General features: G+C 36.0%; 1 protein-coding gene across 1 annotated transcript in view; it reads left to right on the top strand.

Moving 5' to 3' along the window:
- The window catches only part of PARD3 (par-3 family cell polarity regulator), a 411,749-nt gene that overhangs the window by 245,857 nt on the left and 144,745 nt on the right, over positions 1–21,147 (top strand). Inside the window, exons 17-20 of the mRNA XM_026843423.1 lie at positions 5,434–5,623; positions 10,577–10,728; positions 11,800–11,844; positions 18,169–18,396. Coding sequence (XP_026699224.1) covers positions 5,434–5,623; positions 10,577–10,728; positions 11,800–11,844; positions 18,169–18,396 — 615 coding nt within the window. The remainder of the gene's footprint in view (positions 1–5,433; positions 5,624–10,576; positions 10,729–11,799; positions 11,845–18,168; positions 18,397–21,147) is intronic.

Below are 21,147 nucleotides of genomic sequence, written 5' to 3'. Positions count from 1 at the left end.
CTGAATCACCTGATGTCTTTTTATTTATCCCCCAGTGGATTTAACTATGTAAAATTTTAGTACTATCAGTACCTTGTGGTGACAAGGTCACAGTTTGGTTTCAAGTGTGAAGGAGTAGGTCTTTCTGCTTTTGCTATTGGATAAAATTGATGGGGTTTGAGTTTTCTTCCTTCCTAATTTAGACTATTCAAAAGTGATAATCTCAAGGTCTGGAAAATGCCTGCTCTTTTCAGTCATTGCTTTAAAGTTGGAACAAAACTTCTAAGAGAGTTTTGTTTCGTTTAAATACATCTAATGTAATTTTCAGGAAAGATATTTAAGACAATTGCCTTACTCTTCCAATCCATAACTGACAGCAAGAACTGTTTGTCAGATCCTTGCTGTGAGAGTGGGAATAAAATACCAATTTTAGAACGTGATTTAAATTATGTAAAATAATGTGTGCTTACTGCAAAAAGGCTACATGAATCTTTTAATGTTTCTGATGATTCTTATGTTGATCTGCTTTTCTAGATGATTATTGCTATTATAGGTTTTCTTATGCTTTTTCACTTGATAATGTTTTACTGAAAATTTCTGATGGAGAGGAGATACCGCTTTCTGTATTCAGGGGATGATAATTTTGGTTTTGGTGAGGTGTTTTTTTATGTATACAAATTGAGTCTTCTAAGAATTAGATGGCTATAATAAACCCTTAAGTTTATTTATTTATGTTTAATATTTTCAGATTGCATGTTATCAATACATACAAAATAATAATTGCGTTATGCTGGTTTGCTTGGCTCTACAGTTAAAAATTCAAGTCTCTTCTTCCAATACACTGTTCTTTGATATCATCCATTATGATCCTGAGTTTTGCAATACGCAAATACATAGCTGCTGTTTATATAAATTATTCTTATTCAACAAACAGCTTAGTACAAAGCCCTCTTTCATCTCTTTCTTCTAGTTGCTGGTTTGGTTGTTTTTTGTTTGGTTTTTTGTTTTTTTTTTTTTTATGAACATGGTGGTTTTGTTGCTAACAGTGATTAAACAGAAGTTATTTATCAGGGGGTACACAAAATAACAATAGCTTGCACTGAATCTGCTTTTCATCGTGAAGGGTCCTCCAGAACTTTGTAAAATCTGATAGTTCCTACACAACAGGAAGTACTTTGTTGTCTACATAAATAATTGTTATCTTAAGGCTAAAATCAGGAGGAAGCACTGCTGAAAAAAAATTAGCTGTAAGTGTGGAGTGTGTGTGTGAATGAAATGAAAATAAACCTTTACAAGCAGAATGCAGTTCCCTGGCCAGGAATCTGGTTAGAATGTGGCGGTCTGCTACTATACTCTTGACAGATCTGAGCACTCTCTTGAAATCCAAAATCTGGATATAGTGAAGACATTTTTGTCCTTAGAAGTTCCCCAGACATTTATTCCTAATGTCACCTCTATTTATCTTGGAAAATTAGATGAGTATTGGTGGGAAATTTTGCCAAAATTCAGTATACTGCTGACATCAAATATACTGTTACTGAAAAATAAAAAAGATTAGGAGAAGTTCTAATTTCTTATTGCACAATTCTCTGTATTCGTCCTGTAGGAAGTCTCATCACTACTATCATCATCATCATCATCTTCATCATCATCACTATTTTCTTTGATTATTATTTCTATTACTTATTACTCTCATTTATTACTTTGGTTAATACTTCATTCTTCATCACAGAGTAGCTGTTGCAAATTTTTTCAGGAAGGTTAGGAATCACTTGCCATGTCAGAGCAAGAAAGGCCCTCTACTTGTGGAAGAAGCTTGAAGCATAATATTGGTCTGAATCCCATGATATCAAAATGGTCATGAGAGTCACTCATAAATACTTGGTTTTGAACATATCATAAGGGTGTTCAACAGATTTCTTTGACCTTCCTTTAAAGAAAAAGCAATAGCAAAAGCACAAGAACCAAGCCAGATGCGGTACCATGACAGTGCAGCGTAGTATGGGAGCCAAGTTATCGCAGCAAACAGATTAACCAAACTTCAGGGATTTTCAAGATTTAAAATGACCTGGAGTAGTTTGGTTCTTCATGCGTAAGCCAGCCTGTTATTCATTTTATGTACTGTGAACGCTCAGGGGATTTTTGGAGTGCTTTATGTTGGTGGTTTAATTCTGGTCCAAACTGTTTTCTGGTCTGTTACAGGCCTATACTATTATAGGTTTGAAGTGTTGCTGTTTGGCATATTTTTCCTTCTAAGGTCAAAGTCCTCATTGACCTGGAGACCAGCCATTTGGTACTGGAGCTCTGAGGCTTCTTTTTGTGCACAGACAGATGGGAAACCTTCTTACCCCATAGTTCAGTATGGTCCTCAGGTAGTGCTTGTTTAGATTTGTAACGTGTTCAAGAAATTTGTGCCTCATTGACCTGAGATGAGACACACTTGAAAGGGAGAATGTTTTTCTTTCCTTATTATGCCATCCAAAATACTTTACATTATTACAGATTACCTCAGTTGAATTAACATATGCAAAACTGGACTTGAAGCATATCCAGAGTCTAAATTTTATAGTACTTTTCTAGCCCGAGGGAAATGTATTGTCTTGAAGAGGTTCATAGACAGCTCAAGCAGCACTTAGATTTGTACATCAGTCAAATATACTGATGATTACTAGATTTGAAGTTTCTTTGATGTTTCCTTGTAATGTTTCTCACAACACTTGCAGGGTTGCTTTCTCCAAGGGTATTTTCTGTCCACTTCAGCTGAGCTCTCTACAAAGGATGTATTGAATCTCTTGCTGAGGTCTGTCTAACCATCTGCTGGAGGTGAAGCCTTTCACCTGTTTTTAGCTTCATCTGCAGTGAAAAGCATAGGCACGTCAGATGGGTTATCTCCTTAATTCCAAAGCAACTATTAAAATGTCAGTCTTCACCCTTGTCAGATATAAAGAAGGGTAGTGAAAAGTTAAAAATGTTACTGAATTACTGTAGCCTCTCAAATGGGAAGTTCAATCTGCCGAATGCCATAAGGTTATACCTTTTCACAAGCAATTCTTTGGAGACGTTATTAACTACAGAGTTAACAGTCTTGTAGGCATTATGTTTGGAAAGAAGTACATTACCAGGCTAAACATTAACCTGTCCATCAAAGAAGCTATTGCTGGGCAAAGAATCAGCTGTTATGCAAACTGAACACATTCATTTCAGTTTGACAGTGATGAGATGTTCACCATGCAGTACCTTTTTCTTCCAGCTGCTTGTTCAGCCTTCTTCAGAGATCTCTTTTGAAGGCAGCTTTCTTCTCTTTGGAAAGATATGCAAAATGTATTATCTAGCGCAGTGATGATTTTAGGTAGTTCTTCACGCATAAGGTTTTATTTGTTTATTAATAATTTCATGCAAAGGTAGTGATGGTAACTGAAACCTTTCCAGAAAAGAGGAAGAAATTTCTTTCTGATTCTACACAATTTTTCCCCATCTGTAGAAAAAATAAAGTGTGAAAATACTTGATATGTCTATAGAAGCATGTATGTTATGGAAATAGAAGGTTTTCTATATATTATTACTGTGGTGCATCATAGTTTTAGAATAATTTACAGTTTGTTGTCAGATTAATGGTTGATTAAGCTGGTGCATTTCTTCTCAAGAGATGTGACAATTTTTCTAATTGTTTTAGTAAGATAATACATTCCCAGGAATGAAATTCATGTAATGTCATGATCATTCATTAGAAATAATGTTGTGTGTAGTGAGAGAAGCAAACATATTAAATGACAGATCTTTTTAAGTCAAGCATCAATATCCAGGAGGAAAAATATTTTAGAAGGTATTCTATCAAGTACAAAATTATGTGTAGCTAATGTAAAAGAATCGCACTTGATAATTAGCCATTGCCTCAGATAACTAAATAATTTTCATCCAGTTTTCCACATCTTTATTCTCCTTAGAGTAGGTTTTAGCTTAGTGCTTCTAGATACTGAAATAACCTCTGTTTATTCCGAGTTAAATTTTTAAAATATAATTATCTATTTCCACTGTTGTCCAAACAATAACATATAACCTCCATCCTCCCAACTGTGTATTTCGTGCATGTATCCTGAAAACCAGTTTTAAACCATAGTTATGTTACAAAGTATTGCAGTGAAAATATTCCTTCTGATACTCTTTATAGATTTTTAGTCTGTTTTGGTGGCATATAATTTTCTACAGGTTTAATTTAAAAGTTCCTTCTGCATTTATACAGCAGTTTGACAATTGTTACACAATTTTATGCATTTATATGATTAATTCTAAAATATAATTATGCCTGTATATTTATTTTATAATACGAATATATATATTATATAGCATATAGAATATAATATATAAATATATAATTATGCCAAAATATTTTTAAGCCTGTAAAAGCAGCAGTAGTAATGGGTTTATCATATATGCACATGAAAACTGTTTTTTACTTGGAAACAAGTGTTTCAATAGTTTGTAAGAATCCGCTAAATACCATCTTTTAACTGCTACTCTCATAAATTTTAACCCAGTGAAGTCTGCTACTGAACAAAGAATAATGTTGAGTCCTTATTATGTCTCTTTCATGTATGTGATAGCTCTAGTTTAAGCCTTTTAAACAAGTGTTAAAATTTACTTGAATTTGGTGGTAATAGAATTAGGTAATATTTTTTTTTCAAACTTTGCATGTGTGCCTCCAGATTAGTTTTTTAAGGGAGAGAATGAAAATTTGGAGTCGTTCAGCTCTAGCCATGAGTTCTCATCACATTTCTTGCCTTTCTGGAAGCATTATTAAAGGGTTACAAGTTCCTAACAGCAGTCAAACAAGTTTCAAATTTCATGAGGGCAAGATTGATTAGAAGTGATGAGCTCTGTTAGTCCCTGTTGAACTCATTCTTCTTTTCTACCAAATGATTTGATGCGAGAGAAGACATTATTTTCTGGGACAGGTACTCTTCAGTGGTTCCTAGTGACAGGACCTGAGACAATGGGCACAAATGGAAATGCAGAAGGTTCCCTCTGAACATCAGGAAACACTTTTTCACTGTAAGGGTGACTGAGCGCTGACAGGCACAGGTTGCCCAGGGATGTGGTGGATTAGAAATATTCAAAAGGTGTTTATTTGGTCAGGGCCCTGGGCAGCTGGCTGCAGGTGTCCCTGCTTGAGCAGGGGCGTTAGACCAGACGTGAGGTCCCTTCTAACCTGAGTCATTCTGTGATCTTCTTGCAGTAGGCCGCAGATATTACAACTGGTGTGTATTACTTTTCAGACCTCTGCATAGGAAGATGTGTATAAAGTGAGACATAGTTAATTTTATTATCTGTGTTGTGTCACTCTTACCAGTAGCACTGCAGTTTAACATGACATCTTATCAGCTATGATTATATATTATTCAAGGTACTCTCTGCCATTGTTTAGATTTTGGGTTTTTTCTCCCTTTTATTGTTCAGGCAAATATCAGCTGTCTCCAACGGTGAACATGCCCCAAGATGACACTGTCATTATTGAAGATGACAGGCTGTCGGTCCTCCCTCCTCATCTCTCTGACCAGTCATCATCCAGTTCCCACGATGATGTTGGGTTTGGCACTGTTGATGCTGGTGGATGGGCTAAAGCTGCAATTAATGAGTCTACAGACTGGTAAGAGCATGGTTTAGTGGAAGGAAAAAAGAGATGACTGCAGTTACGCCTTTTCCTTTAGTTAATTTTTGACTACTGCTAGTATTTTTTTTTCATCACATTTATATTTCACTATTTTCAAACTGGTTATTGTCCCTGTTTCAGGAAGGAGATCTGTACAGATAATTTCTTAGACTTTCTGCTTCTGGTTGCATTTTTGTGCTTTGTTAAAGCACATTTGTGGAAATGTTATGAATTGTTATTAAGAGGAAATCAGTATATAACTGTGTTAATTTAATGATTTAATATTAATTTAGTTTCCAACAGAGCTAGCTTTTGTAAAAAATACTTTGCAAAATTTGAACACTTGAGTTTATGAAAGGTGAAAGAATAATTCCAACTGGAAATTTTAATTTGTAAACCTCATTGTAACTATTTCTAAATCTGTAAACTAAAGATTTTATTTTTATATTCCATAATATATCTAGGAACTTTTCAATACTTCTTTATACTTTCTTGATATTCCTAATAATGTAGAATAATTTTTAAATCTTCATAGAAGTCAAGGCAGCTTTTTATTTTGCCTTAGTGTTAGTGTTTGTACAACCAGAACTAGTTAAGATATCTTTCTTATGCATAAAGAAATACCTTGTATGGATTGTAACTACCATGCAAAGCAGTGTACCATAATAGTGCTACATTTAAAAATGTGGAAAGTAATAGTTCCACATTTAAAGCTATGGAACATGTAACCTTATATATTTAATCTGTAGTAAAAATATTTTTTATGACTCTTAGGTTGATTCTCTAATTACTTTTATACATTTTAATTTAAGAATCTTAATGGGAAATGCATTGAGCTCCATTATTAACTTGCTTAAGTTCCTGTCAAAAAAAATACTGTTTATTTCTTAGTTAGTACAATGAACACAGATCTAAAATTTAATTTGCAGGTCCTGTAATTGTCTATAGTAATAGCAAAATAAAAGCCCACCCCTGTACACTGCCACTTCTTGAAGCTACATAATTACCACAAGTAGTGTGAAATATATGAATTTTCTTATTTTTCTTGTCCCTTGAGCCTGTTATGAATGTGTCAGCAATATCTTAATAAAACAGCAGTAGCACCTGCCAGCTGATCTACACCTGTCAGCTTCTTCTTTGCTTTATATTAGTTTATTTCATCTTATGTCCAGGAATTGAGTTCTGTATTTTATGCACTGTTTTAATGATTGTATAACAAGGTAATTTTTTTCATCCTCGTTCATGTCGGGGTTTTTTAAGGTTGCAGCTCTTCTCTTGGACAAGTCATACTTGTGATTTGGGCCCTTGAAAAGTCCATCTGTCTTTTGTAAAATCTTTTAGAGCAGATTCTGAGATGTTTAGACGGAATAGTGCTCAAGCCTGCACATAATAGCTTATTGCTGAGGGAATTTTTTTAGCTGAATATGAGCAAAAACCTACAGCAAAAAGAAAGAGCCAAATTGAAACCTGCTGATGCTTTTACATTTACTTATGCAGTGTATCTTGCTATTCATATACTCTGAAAAGGAAACTAACAATAAAGAAAATAGACATTGGATATTGTGGAGCTGATCACACTCAAAACCTTTAAACCATGTGTATGAGAAATTGTAAAGGTCTTCAGATAGAATTCCACTTAAAAGAGTAGATCAGTGCAGCACCTTACTATCTAATGTATTCTATTTGTAAAAAAGTAAATAGCAGTAGAATTAGATTGTTGCATTAATTTCCTGCTGCTAATGAATGAAGGAAGACTTGTAAAATGAAGGTGCATTGTATGATTTTGCTGGAAGGCACAAAGGGTAAAACTAAGAATATGGATGAAGGGTTATCTAAACAAGAATGGCAGCTGTTCTGAATCACAGAAGAAAATGTAAGCTTTTCCAGCCTCACAATATCTCCCTAATCCTTGATGAAAATGTTATGAAAACAAAGGGCCAATAAGACCGGATTAATAAGTGGAATTTTAATAACATTGAGGGTCAAAAGACGGTTACGTTCTTTTAAGGATCAGCTGTCATTCCAGAAATCTTATTTGTTAAGTATGCTAGAATATAGTAAATTGCATTTGGCATTGCTTAATGACTTGCACTAAATTCACCTTCTGTCTTTTATTAATGTAGTTGAAAAATATTAAAATGAGGCATTTTTAGGTACATTAGTTCTTTCTCTGTGCTCATTGGCTTTTCCAGTTGTGGATCTTCACAGGGCCTTTTGAATAATTTTAGGCAATTTATGTTCATTCAAACTCCTGGGATCTGCTCCTTCCTTACTTACTAAGACATGCTCTTGTGTCATTAATAACAGAAATAAACCAGGACATGAAAACTGATGACTTTACACAGGGCTCAGATATTTGTACTGTAAAAGATGTGAGATGTCGTGATGTCAGAGAGCAAGTAATCTTTGGTGCTAAGTATGCAGGATACTATACAAACACAGAGTAATAATCCTCCTAATAAGTGTGTGTGGAAGGTAGGTGTGATAAGGGCAGATAAGGAAAGCAGAGAGAAAGCCCCTAAAGGCAGCGGCATTGAAAACTGCGGCATCCAGTCTCCAGAATTCCTGGTTGCTGATGCTGTGTCCAGACCCCACTGCTCTCTCAGGGACCCTGATGCCCTTTTCGAGTTTTATATAACTTTGGAGTTTTAGTCTGTTCTGAGGACTTCACGTTGAATATATGTGCATGTTGTATTTACAGGAAAATCACATTTAACTTCATTAGAAGCTTTATATATATAGATCAAAGCAAGCACGTATGAAAAAAGGAGCATACAGCCAAAACAAATAGTTTTAGAAATTCACCCTTTTGAAGAAAGTGTCACAGGATACATTTTGTTTGTCAAGATGAAGCCGGTCATCTTTAATGTGAACTGCGTTAACAGATGTTTCTAGAGAAAATTCTCACTTAGCAAAAACACATTTTTCTGGCCTTCAGAGACAGGGCTGACTAGCAGTGAGCCAGAAACTCCTGTGTGGCCTTGGGAAAGTCATTTATGATCTGATTACGAAAGGTGTTGAAACCCTGTAAGTTCAGCTGAGTCACTTGGAGAACGTTTTCAGACTTACGTGGTTCTTATTCAGCTACGTGTTGCACTGTTGTAAATGCTAGAAGTATATTGGCCTTGTCTGTTTTATCTTTCTGTCATGTGGAGATAATTTTTTCTCTGTTTTGTGGGAGTGAATGTGAGGACTAAATAGTTATTTTTGAGTTCAGGCTCTGATTCATCAGAGCTTTTAAGCATATGCTTCAAAACGTTGCTAAATTGTACAGACATCTCTGAAACTGTTGCAGTAATTAAATGTAAAACATTATGAGCCTGAGCCAGAAGCATTAAAGTCAAAAGGTACTTGACATTGACTTTATTCATGTAAGCTCTGATCCTACTCTCACTTATGTATTGTATGCTTGTCACGTGCACGTATCTTATTATTTGTAAATCTGCCACTACTAGACTGAATTTCTGCTAGGCTGCCTGGTAATGCAGATAGTGATTTTCATCCTTTGTAGTACTTGATGCCTTTGGATACTTTTCCTTACCTCTCTTCGCTGCTGTGCTTAATACCCAGGTGTTTCTTCATCAAAGATGCTCTATAAATTATACTACCTGGCATACGTGTGCATCTTACAGATTTTAAAAGAATGAGCTAGCTTCTGCAGAAATTCACTATTTGTCTCTTTCTCACTACGTATGAGATATGTATTATACTTAGCCCTAAAAGTAGAAAATAGTTCTTTTGAAACATGTTCTTGAACAGTAGCATGTATGTATACAGTATTTTGAATGGCATTTAGTCTATTTAGAGATCTCAGTGACAAAATATTCCACTTTTTTATCTTGAAGTACAGCAACAATCAAAGAGAGGATTTTGAAGGATCTTTTCCCAATAGAATAGGTAACAGTGGTGCAAAATAGTGAATTTTTCAGTATTTTACACTTTTGATTTTTTTTTGTGCCAGCTGAAGTAGAAATCTAAATTCTTGAGCTTGCCTTCAAGCTCTTCTTAATACTCTCCCCTTTTCTGGGAGTTAGAAGACCTTTGTGTGAATTTCCTTCCATATTGTTTATTAGCAATAAGCGATCTTGCAATTTTATCTATTTATTTATTGTTTCTAACATGTCTTGTGGCCATGGTGACACATTGCAAGCCTAGGGCTCAGCTTGTACACTAGATTTTGCCTGCATTCTTGAATTCATGATTCTGCCAACATTTGACCAGCATGAACAAATCTATCTTCTTCTTGCTTCTGATGAAGCATGGTGAAATGCCAATCACTCTTGGCTGAAGACCTGATTCTCTCAGCCAAGGTCAGGCAAGAAACCTGCAGAAGAGGCAAACCTAGTCCTGTTACCCCCCATTTCTGATTTAGTGGTAGAACCATTGCTCTATAGGGAAGTAATGAGCAAAAATATGTTTTGTCTGTCGTAGCCACGTAAAATCCAGGAGATGCTGTGAAAAATTTACAAACAATTTCAAATACGGAGAGAAATTTTAATATAAAGTCTTTAAATGAAGAAGATTAAAGCTCTGTGCTTCAGTCAGGACAGATTCTGTTTATGCTTTTCTAAAACAAATTTGTGATTAAAATATCTGATAAGTTACTATCAACAGAATATATTTGTTTCTCATGAAGAAAAAGGAACTGTTTTATTCTCCCTTAAATTATTCCTGTTTTTTTGGGGCTGTACATTCTGATAGTATATGCATAGTGCACCAGAAATGTATATCTTTCTTTAAAGCTTGTAGGTGAAATTCTTGGTACTTTTAAAATAGAATGGCAGTAAAACAAATCCATCGCATCTGTAACAGACTACTTGTAGTGGTTTATTTAAAAATGCGCACTTTATCGCTGGTAGAAGTCACATGCTAAATAAATGCTTTTCTCTGCAGAGCGAAAGGTTACGTGATCTTGATAAATGTTCGCATGATTTTTTTCCCTTCCTACAGCACTCTTAGTCCAGATGTTGATCCAGTGCTTGCCTTCCAGCGAGAGGGTTTTGGACGCCAGAGCATGTCAGAAAAGCGTACAAAGCAATTTTCAGATGCCAGTCAGTTGGAGTTTGTTAAAACACGAAAATCCAAAAGCATGGATCTAGGTAGTGAGTGATATTTTTTCAATTGTTTTATTTGAACCTGATTTTCATGTTGTAAGTATATAGATTTTGTCATTCCAAACACATTGTTTATGTGCAGTACTGCTACATGTAATGTCTACCGGTGGGAAGTAAAGTATTCTTAACATAAATGGCCAAGTATTGTTTGTACCACTTGCAAATGTCCATACATTTAAATATTGTAGCCCTCTGGATACATGGTTATACAAAAACATTAAAAGTATTTATTAAAATGGAGGTGAGCAGTGCATTTACCAATTCATATAGAATAACTGCATAAAACTACCATGCTGTGGTTCTGGGTAGACAGGATTATTCTCAGTTCATTATTATAATGCAATTAGCCTTAAAGATTCTTCATAGTCTCATTTTGTAGATCGATTTTGATTAAGATATTGAAGATGCAAGTATTTTTTTTGAAGAGTTCATACAGATTTAGAAAATGGGGCTAGTCTGTTATCTGTTTGAGACCCAAGTTTTAATATTTATATCAAAAGCTCTATAAAGTAGCAGCAGCTAAGACAGGCAACCGACTATAATCATTTTAACTGATAAAACTGAGAATAAGTAATTGCTAACAAGCCCATCAATTTTTCTGCCACTGAATTTAGATTCTGAAGTGCAGACTCTAGTAACCTTAAACAGTGAGTTCTGATGGTTTAAACACACAAAATTCCCTACTCAGAATGATATAATATAATTCACTCCAATAATTGTGAATATCTTAACTACAATCCCTGATTCACCAACTTCCTCAGGGGACAGTAAGGTTGGTGGTATTGGCTTGTCTTGACTAGTTGTGATGTGCTAACGTGTAAATAACATATTGTACCTGCCTGTGATGTGAACATGACTGACATTGCATGAAGGTTACTAGTTTGCTGCCATTTCTACCCAGAATGTTTCCTTACTGTTGCAGTTTATTTGCATGAAGTATGACATTGCTAAGATCCCCTAACTTGAAAAAAAAAAACAGACAAAACAAGAAGGAATGTTGGATGCATGTGGGGCATGGGCACTAACTGGGCTAACCGTTATACATTTACCTTTTAACAGTAGCTGACGAGACTAAGCTCAGTACAATGGATGACCAGAAAACAGGTAAGAATTGACAGTAAGGCTGTTGCTATAGAAACCTTGGTCAAAGCAGCTTACCACAATTACAGAACTGCCAGTCAAATTGCATGAAAACATGAATATTCCAGTACTTGCATGGCTGCTTTCTATTGTTGTGAATAACCAAGTTGTACAGAAAAAGAAAATTCTCTAGGGAGATAAATATCTAGGGTGGTATATTCAACCAGGCCATAAATGTGACTGTAGGTAGACACCTGTTTCTACCCTTTGAACTCATAAATATTACAGTTGTTTGGATATTTTATCCTTTTTAAAAAATCTTGGAAAATCTCCTAGCTTCAAACTGTAATGTACAGAGAGATGATGTAGAACAGTCGAATATTTGGCTTATTACAGTGCTAACGCAGTACTTGGAAATAATTATTTTAATTAGAAAACTACTACCTTTGCCTCAAGTGGTCATCAGATACATGTTGTGAGTTGAGTTGAAGAGTATTAGTGCAAGTTGATTTGCCTTCAGAGCTGAAACCTGAGCATCGTAACAGAACAAAAGAATATGTAAATAGAATCTTTTCCACATACCATCGATTGTAACATTTCTCACAACGATAATGAGAAATAGCTTTCAAAGCATATTATTTATTAGTAATTAAAATAATGCACCAACTGCAATTATGAACCTGTATGATTTATTAATATAAGTTAGCTTTTGACCTTTGAAATGCTATTTTAATTAGGCTAGATCCAGAGGACACCATAACATTACTTAGCTCTAATTAGGAACAATTCACCTTTTTAACCTGAAAGTATTATTTATTTTAGCATGATTTGGGGAGTAGAGCATTCCATACAGAATTTACAATTAACAATTCACAACTGCATCTCTGTTTAACCACACTACAACATGAGTAGGAATACTGAAAAGCTGTAAGCAATCAAGTGATAAAATTATAATTTTTATTTAAACAACTAAAACTTCTAGCTCTAAAAATGTTGCAGAATATGACCACAGACATTCAGCTTTACAAATTGAGAATGAGTACACGAAATTAAAATGTATGAATGTTTTGAAGGATTAAAGCCATCAGAGTGTGAATATATGAATTGTGTTAATGGTTGTGGTAAGAATCAGTGCTTAAGAACTGCCTTCACCCCTGAGCATTATTCACATAAAAAGGAGTTATAGATCAAACTCAAAATTATTGTAAGTTATTTTTCATTTTCTTATTAGCCTGCCTATTTGAATTGGATGTGATTATGATGGTATAAAACCTGTGTGTTTTAGTAAAATATGATGCTTAGGTTTCAAAAATGTGTAGTGGTTTTGGTGGTATCAATAGAGGGTGGTATTAATTGAGTGTAGTTTTTCTCTGTCTAACACCTGGATTAAATTCCAAACAATAGACAAGTCAGACAACTTGGGTAAAAGAGCATGACCGTAACCATCTGGACTAAGCAGTTACGTATTTTGTACACAGCAAGCTCAGTGTCTGGAAAAAAAGGAAAATCACCTTTTACTGTACTTTTATTTATTTTGTGTGCTTTTAACCAGGTTTTGTATATAAACATGGGATTTCTCCCATTACTGAAGATAGATGTGGTTGTTAAACAAACCACTTACTGTAGTTTGGCTTAAAAATCATCTGGTTCTAAGAAAAAAAATGCTACAGATGTGTGGTGAACTATGCTTTAATGAACTCTAGAAAACTTCAGCATATATTTACTTTAGAAAAAATAAATACAAACTCTGTTACAGTCAAAGTTGGACTTAATAGTATTGGATGAAAAGAAGAGTGTAGAACTCACCAGTGCTAGTTGCTATAATAGATTTTTAATTATTTTTCTTTCTATAGTTCACTTGAAGTGCCTAATCCTTGCAGTGTTTACAGTTAATCCTAGAGGTTAGAAGTATATTCAGTAGCAATTGAGCATGGCTCATTTAGTGAGTCCCAGGAATACTATAGTTTTAGGTGGTTATTTTTCTTTGTACACATTGTGAAAATGAAAAGAAAGAAAAAAAATCAAACACCACTTATTTAATTTTTTTTTTCTTTATTTTTACACAGTGTTTTTAAAATACATGTTTTATTAAATAGAACCAAAACTAAACTACTTTTGGTGCAGTTGCTTGCTCTTTTGTATTTTGTATACAATTTTGTATGAATTGAACTAGAAATAGAAGAATTTATCAAGTCTAATGGAGCAGATGTTAGTAAATAGACTTGCTGCTAATGTCCTTTAAGAAGGTGTTTAGAAAGTTGACTTTGTGCCTTTGCAAAGCTGGTTTAATCAAATCAGTGGAACATTTTGGCTTCAGTTGCTGGTAGCATTTAACCCAAGAGTTAGTAATGTTTCAGAAAGAAACAAAATTGTAATTTTAAATTATTTAAAAGAAAGTGCTGATGAAATATTTACTTTATAGCTATTAAAATTAGTCACTGAAGGAAACATCATATATCCTTTGACACCATGCTGTATGCCTTTGCAAATTGCCCAAGTGGATTTGTAGCACCGTCTAAATACTTAATACAAGATGAGAGAAGTGGAAGCACAGTGAGTTGCTAAACAGTGTCAGCACAAGGGAAAAACAAAGGGCTTGGAGCAGGGAGCAACACGTGGGCCTTATGTGATCTATGCGTATTAAATGTCTCACTGTATCTGTATGTGCCGTGGAGTTCTGTGGTGGGGGCTGTCGGTGCTGTGTGAGAGCAGATGCACACGCTGCCAGCACAGTCATGCATGAGCAGAGGGTGGTTGCATGGCCTGGAGGGCAAGGCTTGGCTGTTGTCACCAAGGGCTGGCCGTCTGGGACACAGGGAGTGGTGGTGCATGTGTGGTGGGCAGGGGCTGTGCTTGGCGGAGTGCGGGGAGCATGCTACAAGGGCTTTGAGAGATGGGTGGGGGTGTGAGGTGTGTAGAGTAGAGCCTAGAAGCGGAGCATGTGAGGAGGCTGCGCACATGGTGGCAGTTGTGGCAGGGTCTCTGTGGTATGGGAGGATGAATCTACCTCAGAGGATAGTTGTTAATATCCTTGTTGGAAAGGAAAATTTTGATGAACTTCAAATTTTAAAAAATAGAAAAGAATCCCATTTACCCCATAGGCATATAAAGATTCTTTAGGAAGATGTATCTTTTTCTCTTCTGTTTTTCTATTTTAAATTCTGGTGTCAAAATAGAGGTAGAACTCATTCTGAACAGATAAAATTTCTGATTATTACCACCAGCACTGTAAAGGCTGGGAGAAAATGCTGACATGTTTGTATTTAGAAAACAAGGTTTTGATGTGACTCATAAATTTTAAACAGAATAATTTTAAAGAAAGTTTGCTCTTTCTCACCGGATTATGGGTAAACAATTCACTTTTTAGCTGGTGAATTCTACTAATAAATTCTGAACTCACTCATTTGACAGGGAGGCTTAACTATATATTTTGAAAATAGCAAACTTGTTATGACGTTTAACATAGAAGATAGTGAAGGTATTAAAATATACATAGCTTTATGATCACAGTGCTTAAATTGCTTGCGAAAGGACATTTCCTCTTCAGATTCAGCAACCTGTTCACATCTGTGTTCATGGCCACCCAAGTTCAATAAATATTCCTATCATTTCTGTAATCCATTATTAGTTTTACAGTACTCAAGGAACATTAGGTCATATCCCATCTAGCTTTCCCTTTGGGAAAGCACAACTTACATAAACACAGTTTTCACAAAGACCTGTATTGGGTGGCAGGAAATGGAATTTTCTTTAACGTCCTTTATGAACATAAATGGGCACGTAAATGCCTTCTTTATAATTACTGTTTACAAAAAGAGCAACTCAGTAATTAGGAAAAGATATATGAGCATTTCATTTAGAAGGCTGCAAAGCAGAACCTGGAATAAAGACGTTTACGGTAAGTTGCCATGTAAGAGGATACCCTTTCTTTTTGTATATGAAATTGAATCTGTCAAACAGCTGGTTTATATATGATTGTCCCATTTCCTCTTTTTTTTTTTTTTCCTTCTAAATGTTACATTCATTTTTCCCAGTCTCATGGACTGTTTTTAAGAAAATACAATCTCAAAATTAAAAAACAAATCTCACTTCTTGTGTACTTCAGGCATTAGTGGAGGAATAGCAGATTTTGACATATGCTAGAAAATGGACAGTTTCATAGGGCACTGTCTAAATTGGAGTTCTTTTACTTGGTAAAGAGAGCGTTATTCATAAATACTTGCCTTAGACTTCAGTCCATGTTTGGAACTTTGAACCTGGCCTGCAGCTTGTTTGTACAGCTGGGAAGCCACCAAACCTCCCTTGTCCCAGCTGGCTGCTGCTGTTCGCCCCAACAGCTGTGTTGTGGCCCCAACTTTCCTCATAACCCTTGGCTCTCCAACAAGTATGGGCTGTGAGTGAGAGTGGCTTCTTCTAGGAGATGTGAGTTCATCAAGATAAAATTTCTCATTTGTTGGGTTGTGTTAATTTCTGGCCAAGGGTCCAAGCAACAGGACTCTGGACTGCTGGGGGAACTGAACTGGAGGAGTTGTGTAGACCTGTGAAAAAGGATTTTTGTTTTGTTTCTGTTTACAAGTTCATCTTATCAGTAGGGCAGCTGAAGGGGAATAGTTCGATGGCTGCTGTTTGAATTTATTTGATCTGAGGGATTTCAATTTAGTTTAATTGCTCACAGTTTTAATAGCTGAGTGGAAAATGAAAGCATTTGCTGCCTTTCTCCATCTTATACCAAGTTAGCAAACAACATGGAGAAAAACTTGCCCTGCTGCTAACCTGCATCCCTTCTGTCAGTCCAGCAACCCCCTTCCTCCTCACCTAATACTGAATAATGAAAGAAGCTGGTTTTTAGTAGCTCAGTAGCAGTTTTCCCCCATGTAAGGTAACTTCACATACCTTTGTTAAAGAACAGTGACAGATATTGTCTCTCTTCTCCCTTCTAATATCTACCAGAATAGGGATCAACTCCGGAGTTTTGTATTATTCTGAGATAAATACTTTAAAAATATAATTTCTCTTTATCATGTTATTCACAGCAGATCTTGCTTATTGTTCATTGGTTTGTTATTCCTGAGGGTTCCATTCTTGTCTCTGTCTCAGTGCTGGTTGGCTTTGAAATTTATCTTCCTGTGCCTCTGTCAGATGAGGATAGGGATATCAATGGAGTAACAATCCACCACCTGGGACTGCTGTGGTGCCACAGCACCCTTCTCTGTTCTGCTCCCTTTGAGTAAAGTGTGTTTCCGTAATCTAGGCAAGGACTAGAGACCAAACTTCAGGAAATCCAGCTAATGATGATGATTTCCCACCTCATCTTTCTCTCCAGTCAAAAATCTTGTGGAAAATCTGGACAAGACTATACCGCACTTTTGAATAAAATAGCTTCCAACTAATTGCAGTGATTTTTTTTTTCCCCCTCTGAAAGATCTCTCCCAGTTTTAACAATAATACAAGATCTAGTTGTGCAGCTATCAGCTGATTTGCACTCTGAGTGTGTGTATCTAAAAACAGAGGCTAGACATTTAGTCCACAAACCTGAGAAGAAAAGTCTGGATGGGGGGAAGGCTTTTGCAGTATACTGTCTGGGACTTTCTTGGCACACCTCTGGACATGCTGCAGCAATAAGAGTTGCCCTCAGGCCCAGCTGTAATGCTGCCCAAACATCAACCTGGTGACTGCCAGGAACGTATTTCTTTTCCAGCTGGGTAACTGGTATTCCCTGACTAATTGGGTCATTTCCTCAGATATTTTTAAACAACTGCACAAAATCCCAGTAAGTCAACTGATATCTCAGAAATGTTTCATTATGAAATTGTTAGCAATTTGATGCAAGTCTTTAAAACTGGATTAAAAGCAAAGAGCATGTTCCTTGAAGACAAGGACTTTGCAAGACTGTTACTCTGAACACAATAGGATTCATGCCCATAATCCGCGCTCTGTTCATGAGTTGCTAGTACATACAAAATTTGCTGCTCAAAACAGAAGTAGTTAATAGTTATGTTTGATGCTGGTAGATACGTATTTGCTGCTTTTATGAGCTGTATTTTTAAAGCCCCATGATTACTTTATCATTCAAATTGTTGAAATAATAATAATGGATGTTGGTCTCTCTTCACTGATTTGAAAAGCCAGACATTGCTAACGTTGTCGGTTTCGTTGACTGTGACTTGACATACTCATTCACTTCTGAGACCAACAAATCTGCGGAGAATTCCCAACAGATTATTGAGAGATGATGTGAATAATGTTAAGTGTGTCCCCAAAGACTTTCAGGATGGATATGCATAATCAAGCATGCAGTTCTCAATACTAATTCTAATTACCTTTTTTTTTTCCCCCTAAATCACTAAGGTTCCCCAACCAGAGATGTGGGGCCTTCATTAGGGCTGAAGAAATCCAGCTCATTAGAAAGTCTGCAGACAGCCGTTGCTGAGGTGACTCTGAATGGTGATATTCCCTTCCACCGCCCGCGCCCGCGAATTATCCGAGGACGAGGCTGCAATGAAAGCTTCAGAGCTGCCATAGACAAATCATATGATAAACCTGTAGCAGATGATGATGATGAAGGCATGGAAACTTGTAAGTAAACTATTGCTGTACATAAAGAATGCTAACAACATAGGTTAATTCCTTTAAAAAGTGATTAGTAGAAGATAATTTTAGGATTTTTAAAGAATAGAACTAACTTCTCTTCATCGCTTTTTTTCCAGACTTTTTCCCTTCATATGCATTAACAGATTGCAACACTCTGCAGCTTCCTTTCTAAAATAAGGAAATAAGATTATTAGGAGTGTGTTTACTTAAATTGCTACGATAATTTTCTGTAAGACAGCTAATTAATTTACTAATGTAAATTAGAAAAATTAGAAAAAAGTTATGCAGAAAGACAAAAAACCCCACTGAATTTGTGTTACTAACTTGTGCATCTAACTTGGAAAGAGTACATTTGTAGTGTCTGGGGGGAAAAAAAGAAATCACTGCCCTTTAATTAGAGTGAGTAAGGCTGGCAGATCTAATAAAATATAAAGTTAATGATCAGCTATTACCCACCCTAATGGGCATTCATTTACATTTTCAGTTCTTTAACCCGAAGTATGACCCAACATGTGGAGAATGTCATTAACATAAAAGAATCACTTCAAAGCTAACCTTATCATTATTGAACTATGTAAGAATGGGCTGGTAAAATGACAACTGGTATTGAATGAAAATAGTATGAATGGTAAATTACCTCAATCAGGGGGTGTATTAAAATCATTGAATTTTTAACCTTCATGTTGTGCTACTTTCAACTTGTCACAGACAGCAGAATTTTTTTTAATTAACCTGCAGCTGGTTAGAAGTTTATGAATGAAGATGATTGTGGGAAGGTTGGAGCAGTAAAATATTTACCCTGAATGTTAACAGAAAAGGCTTGAAAAAAGATTTTTCACTTTCTGCTCTTTGAAATCTTTTTTAGTTTCAGAAAGTCTGTTTCATAAGCCTCATTCCCTAATATTCTTTTATAAGCTACTTTTGTAATAGCTTTTTTTTTCCCAAAACTATTTGCTTTTTTTAAAAAAAATCTGCCTCTAGCCTCTGAAAGAGAGGTCATTTTACCAGTCACTTTTCTCAAAGGTGGTTATGAACTGAATTAATTCTGCTTTGCTTTTGCAGCACCTAGCAATTTCACGCAGCAGTGAGGCTAAATGCTGGTCTGGTGCTGCTGGCTGTCAGTCTGATTTTGGCCAGTAGAAGAATAAGTATGAGAAAACTTGTAGTGATCCTGCTCATTCTCCCAAACTGCATGCCCTTGGTCTTTGAGACATAAGACCGTGTTTTTCTAAAGTGCCTCATTTGGTGTGCGCCCACTGATAGCAATATCCTGTTTTGAGGCATCAGATAAACAAGGCTTATCCAGAAGTTACAGATGGTTTAGATTCATTTGATCAATAATATAGCAAAGCTGTTGTCATGAAATGCTTTCTAGGTGAGTATAGGTTTATGAGATTACTGTAAGGGGTTTTGAGCTTGTCCATGCAATGCATAGGGAGTAGCAAGGAAGTATTTGGTGTCCTTTGTATCATTTGCATTGGGAGTAGCAGAAACCAGACAACGCCTTCTGGCTGAAATCACAATGCCAGTCTTTGCCCTCATCTCTCTGTGTAGATGAAGTTGTCTAGCGCTGGTGGGCCAAGAGCCATCTCACTGTCATGGGGAGAGCAAGAACGAGGCTGTTCTCAAATCTCACATGGTAAAGAAGGGCTAAGCAAAGTGTGACCAAAGCTGTGTTCATAGAACTACACATTCTGTTACTACTTGTGTTTTAATAGCTTCCACAATTATAGTAAAACATTTAAAAAGTTATCCAGAAATTTGCAGTGCCAGGTTCATAGAAACAGATGAGTAACAAAGCAAATACAGTAAGCTGGTTTGACAGAATTCAGTCCTCAAGGTCTTCTCCTTCTCACGGTGGCCATGGGAGCTTAAGAGCTGGCCTGGCCATGGGAGCTTAAGAGCTGGCCCAGCCATGTGTTGCCTGAGAGCAGCACAAAATGCTAGGTTCTCAGGTTTGTCTTTCTGAAAACACGTCTGTATCTGTATTAAAACTGAAAGCACTGCAGTCTGCTCCACTTTGTGTAAATTATATGTGGCCTCAGGTTCCAGAGAATTTGATGAACAGTGTCTTCAGTTGGACAAAGCCTGGGCACATACGAATATGTAGAAGTTAATGTAACAATCTGGTCCTAACGTAACTAATGCCTCACTGCTGCCATAACGACATTGCCTAAGTTTTTTTTAATTGTATTTAATTATTCCATAATTGTTTGAAATTAAAATGTGGTTTTCTCTCATTATAAAACCCAGGCAAACATGTTGGTGGTCAATTTGCTGATGCCCTGGAGTTTGGATCCATTTGTTTTACTTTAATTTTTTCCCCTTTCTCCTCCAAGTGTTTCAGTGCTGAGTTCTTCTTTCTTCCAGTCAGTGACCCTCTTTGGAGTAGCAAATAAAAGCACTGCAGAAAATTGTATAGAGGAATTCATAACATGTCATAACCCCATATACAAAAGCCATAAAAGTACAGGTAGCATATGTGGCAAAGGGGCTGACTCTCTTCTGAATGTACTTGCTGTCCTTTGAAAAACGTGCTATTAAGTTACTAAATGTAGGATGAAAATCAGATAGCAGTGACCAGTTCTGGGGTAACATTTTAAAAAGTATTTGAGAAGATGCATGTAAGTTTTAATGGCTGTAAAGAAGTAACATTTGTGGAAAGGTGTGGGTGTTCAGCTTTTACTGATAGTTTTCCCTGCTTTTTTTTTTTTTTTTTTTTTTTTTTTTTTTTTT

This window comes from Athene cunicularia, assembly GCF_003259725.1.
Source record: "Athene cunicularia isolate RWA chromosome 2 unlocalized genomic scaffold, athCun1 chr2_part1, whole genome shotgun sequence".
Taxonomy (NCBI): domain Eukaryota; kingdom Metazoa; phylum Chordata; class Aves; order Strigiformes; family Strigidae; genus Athene; species Athene cunicularia.
Note: the sequence above shows the minus strand (reverse complement) of the source record. Positions and strands in the feature narration are given on the sequence as shown.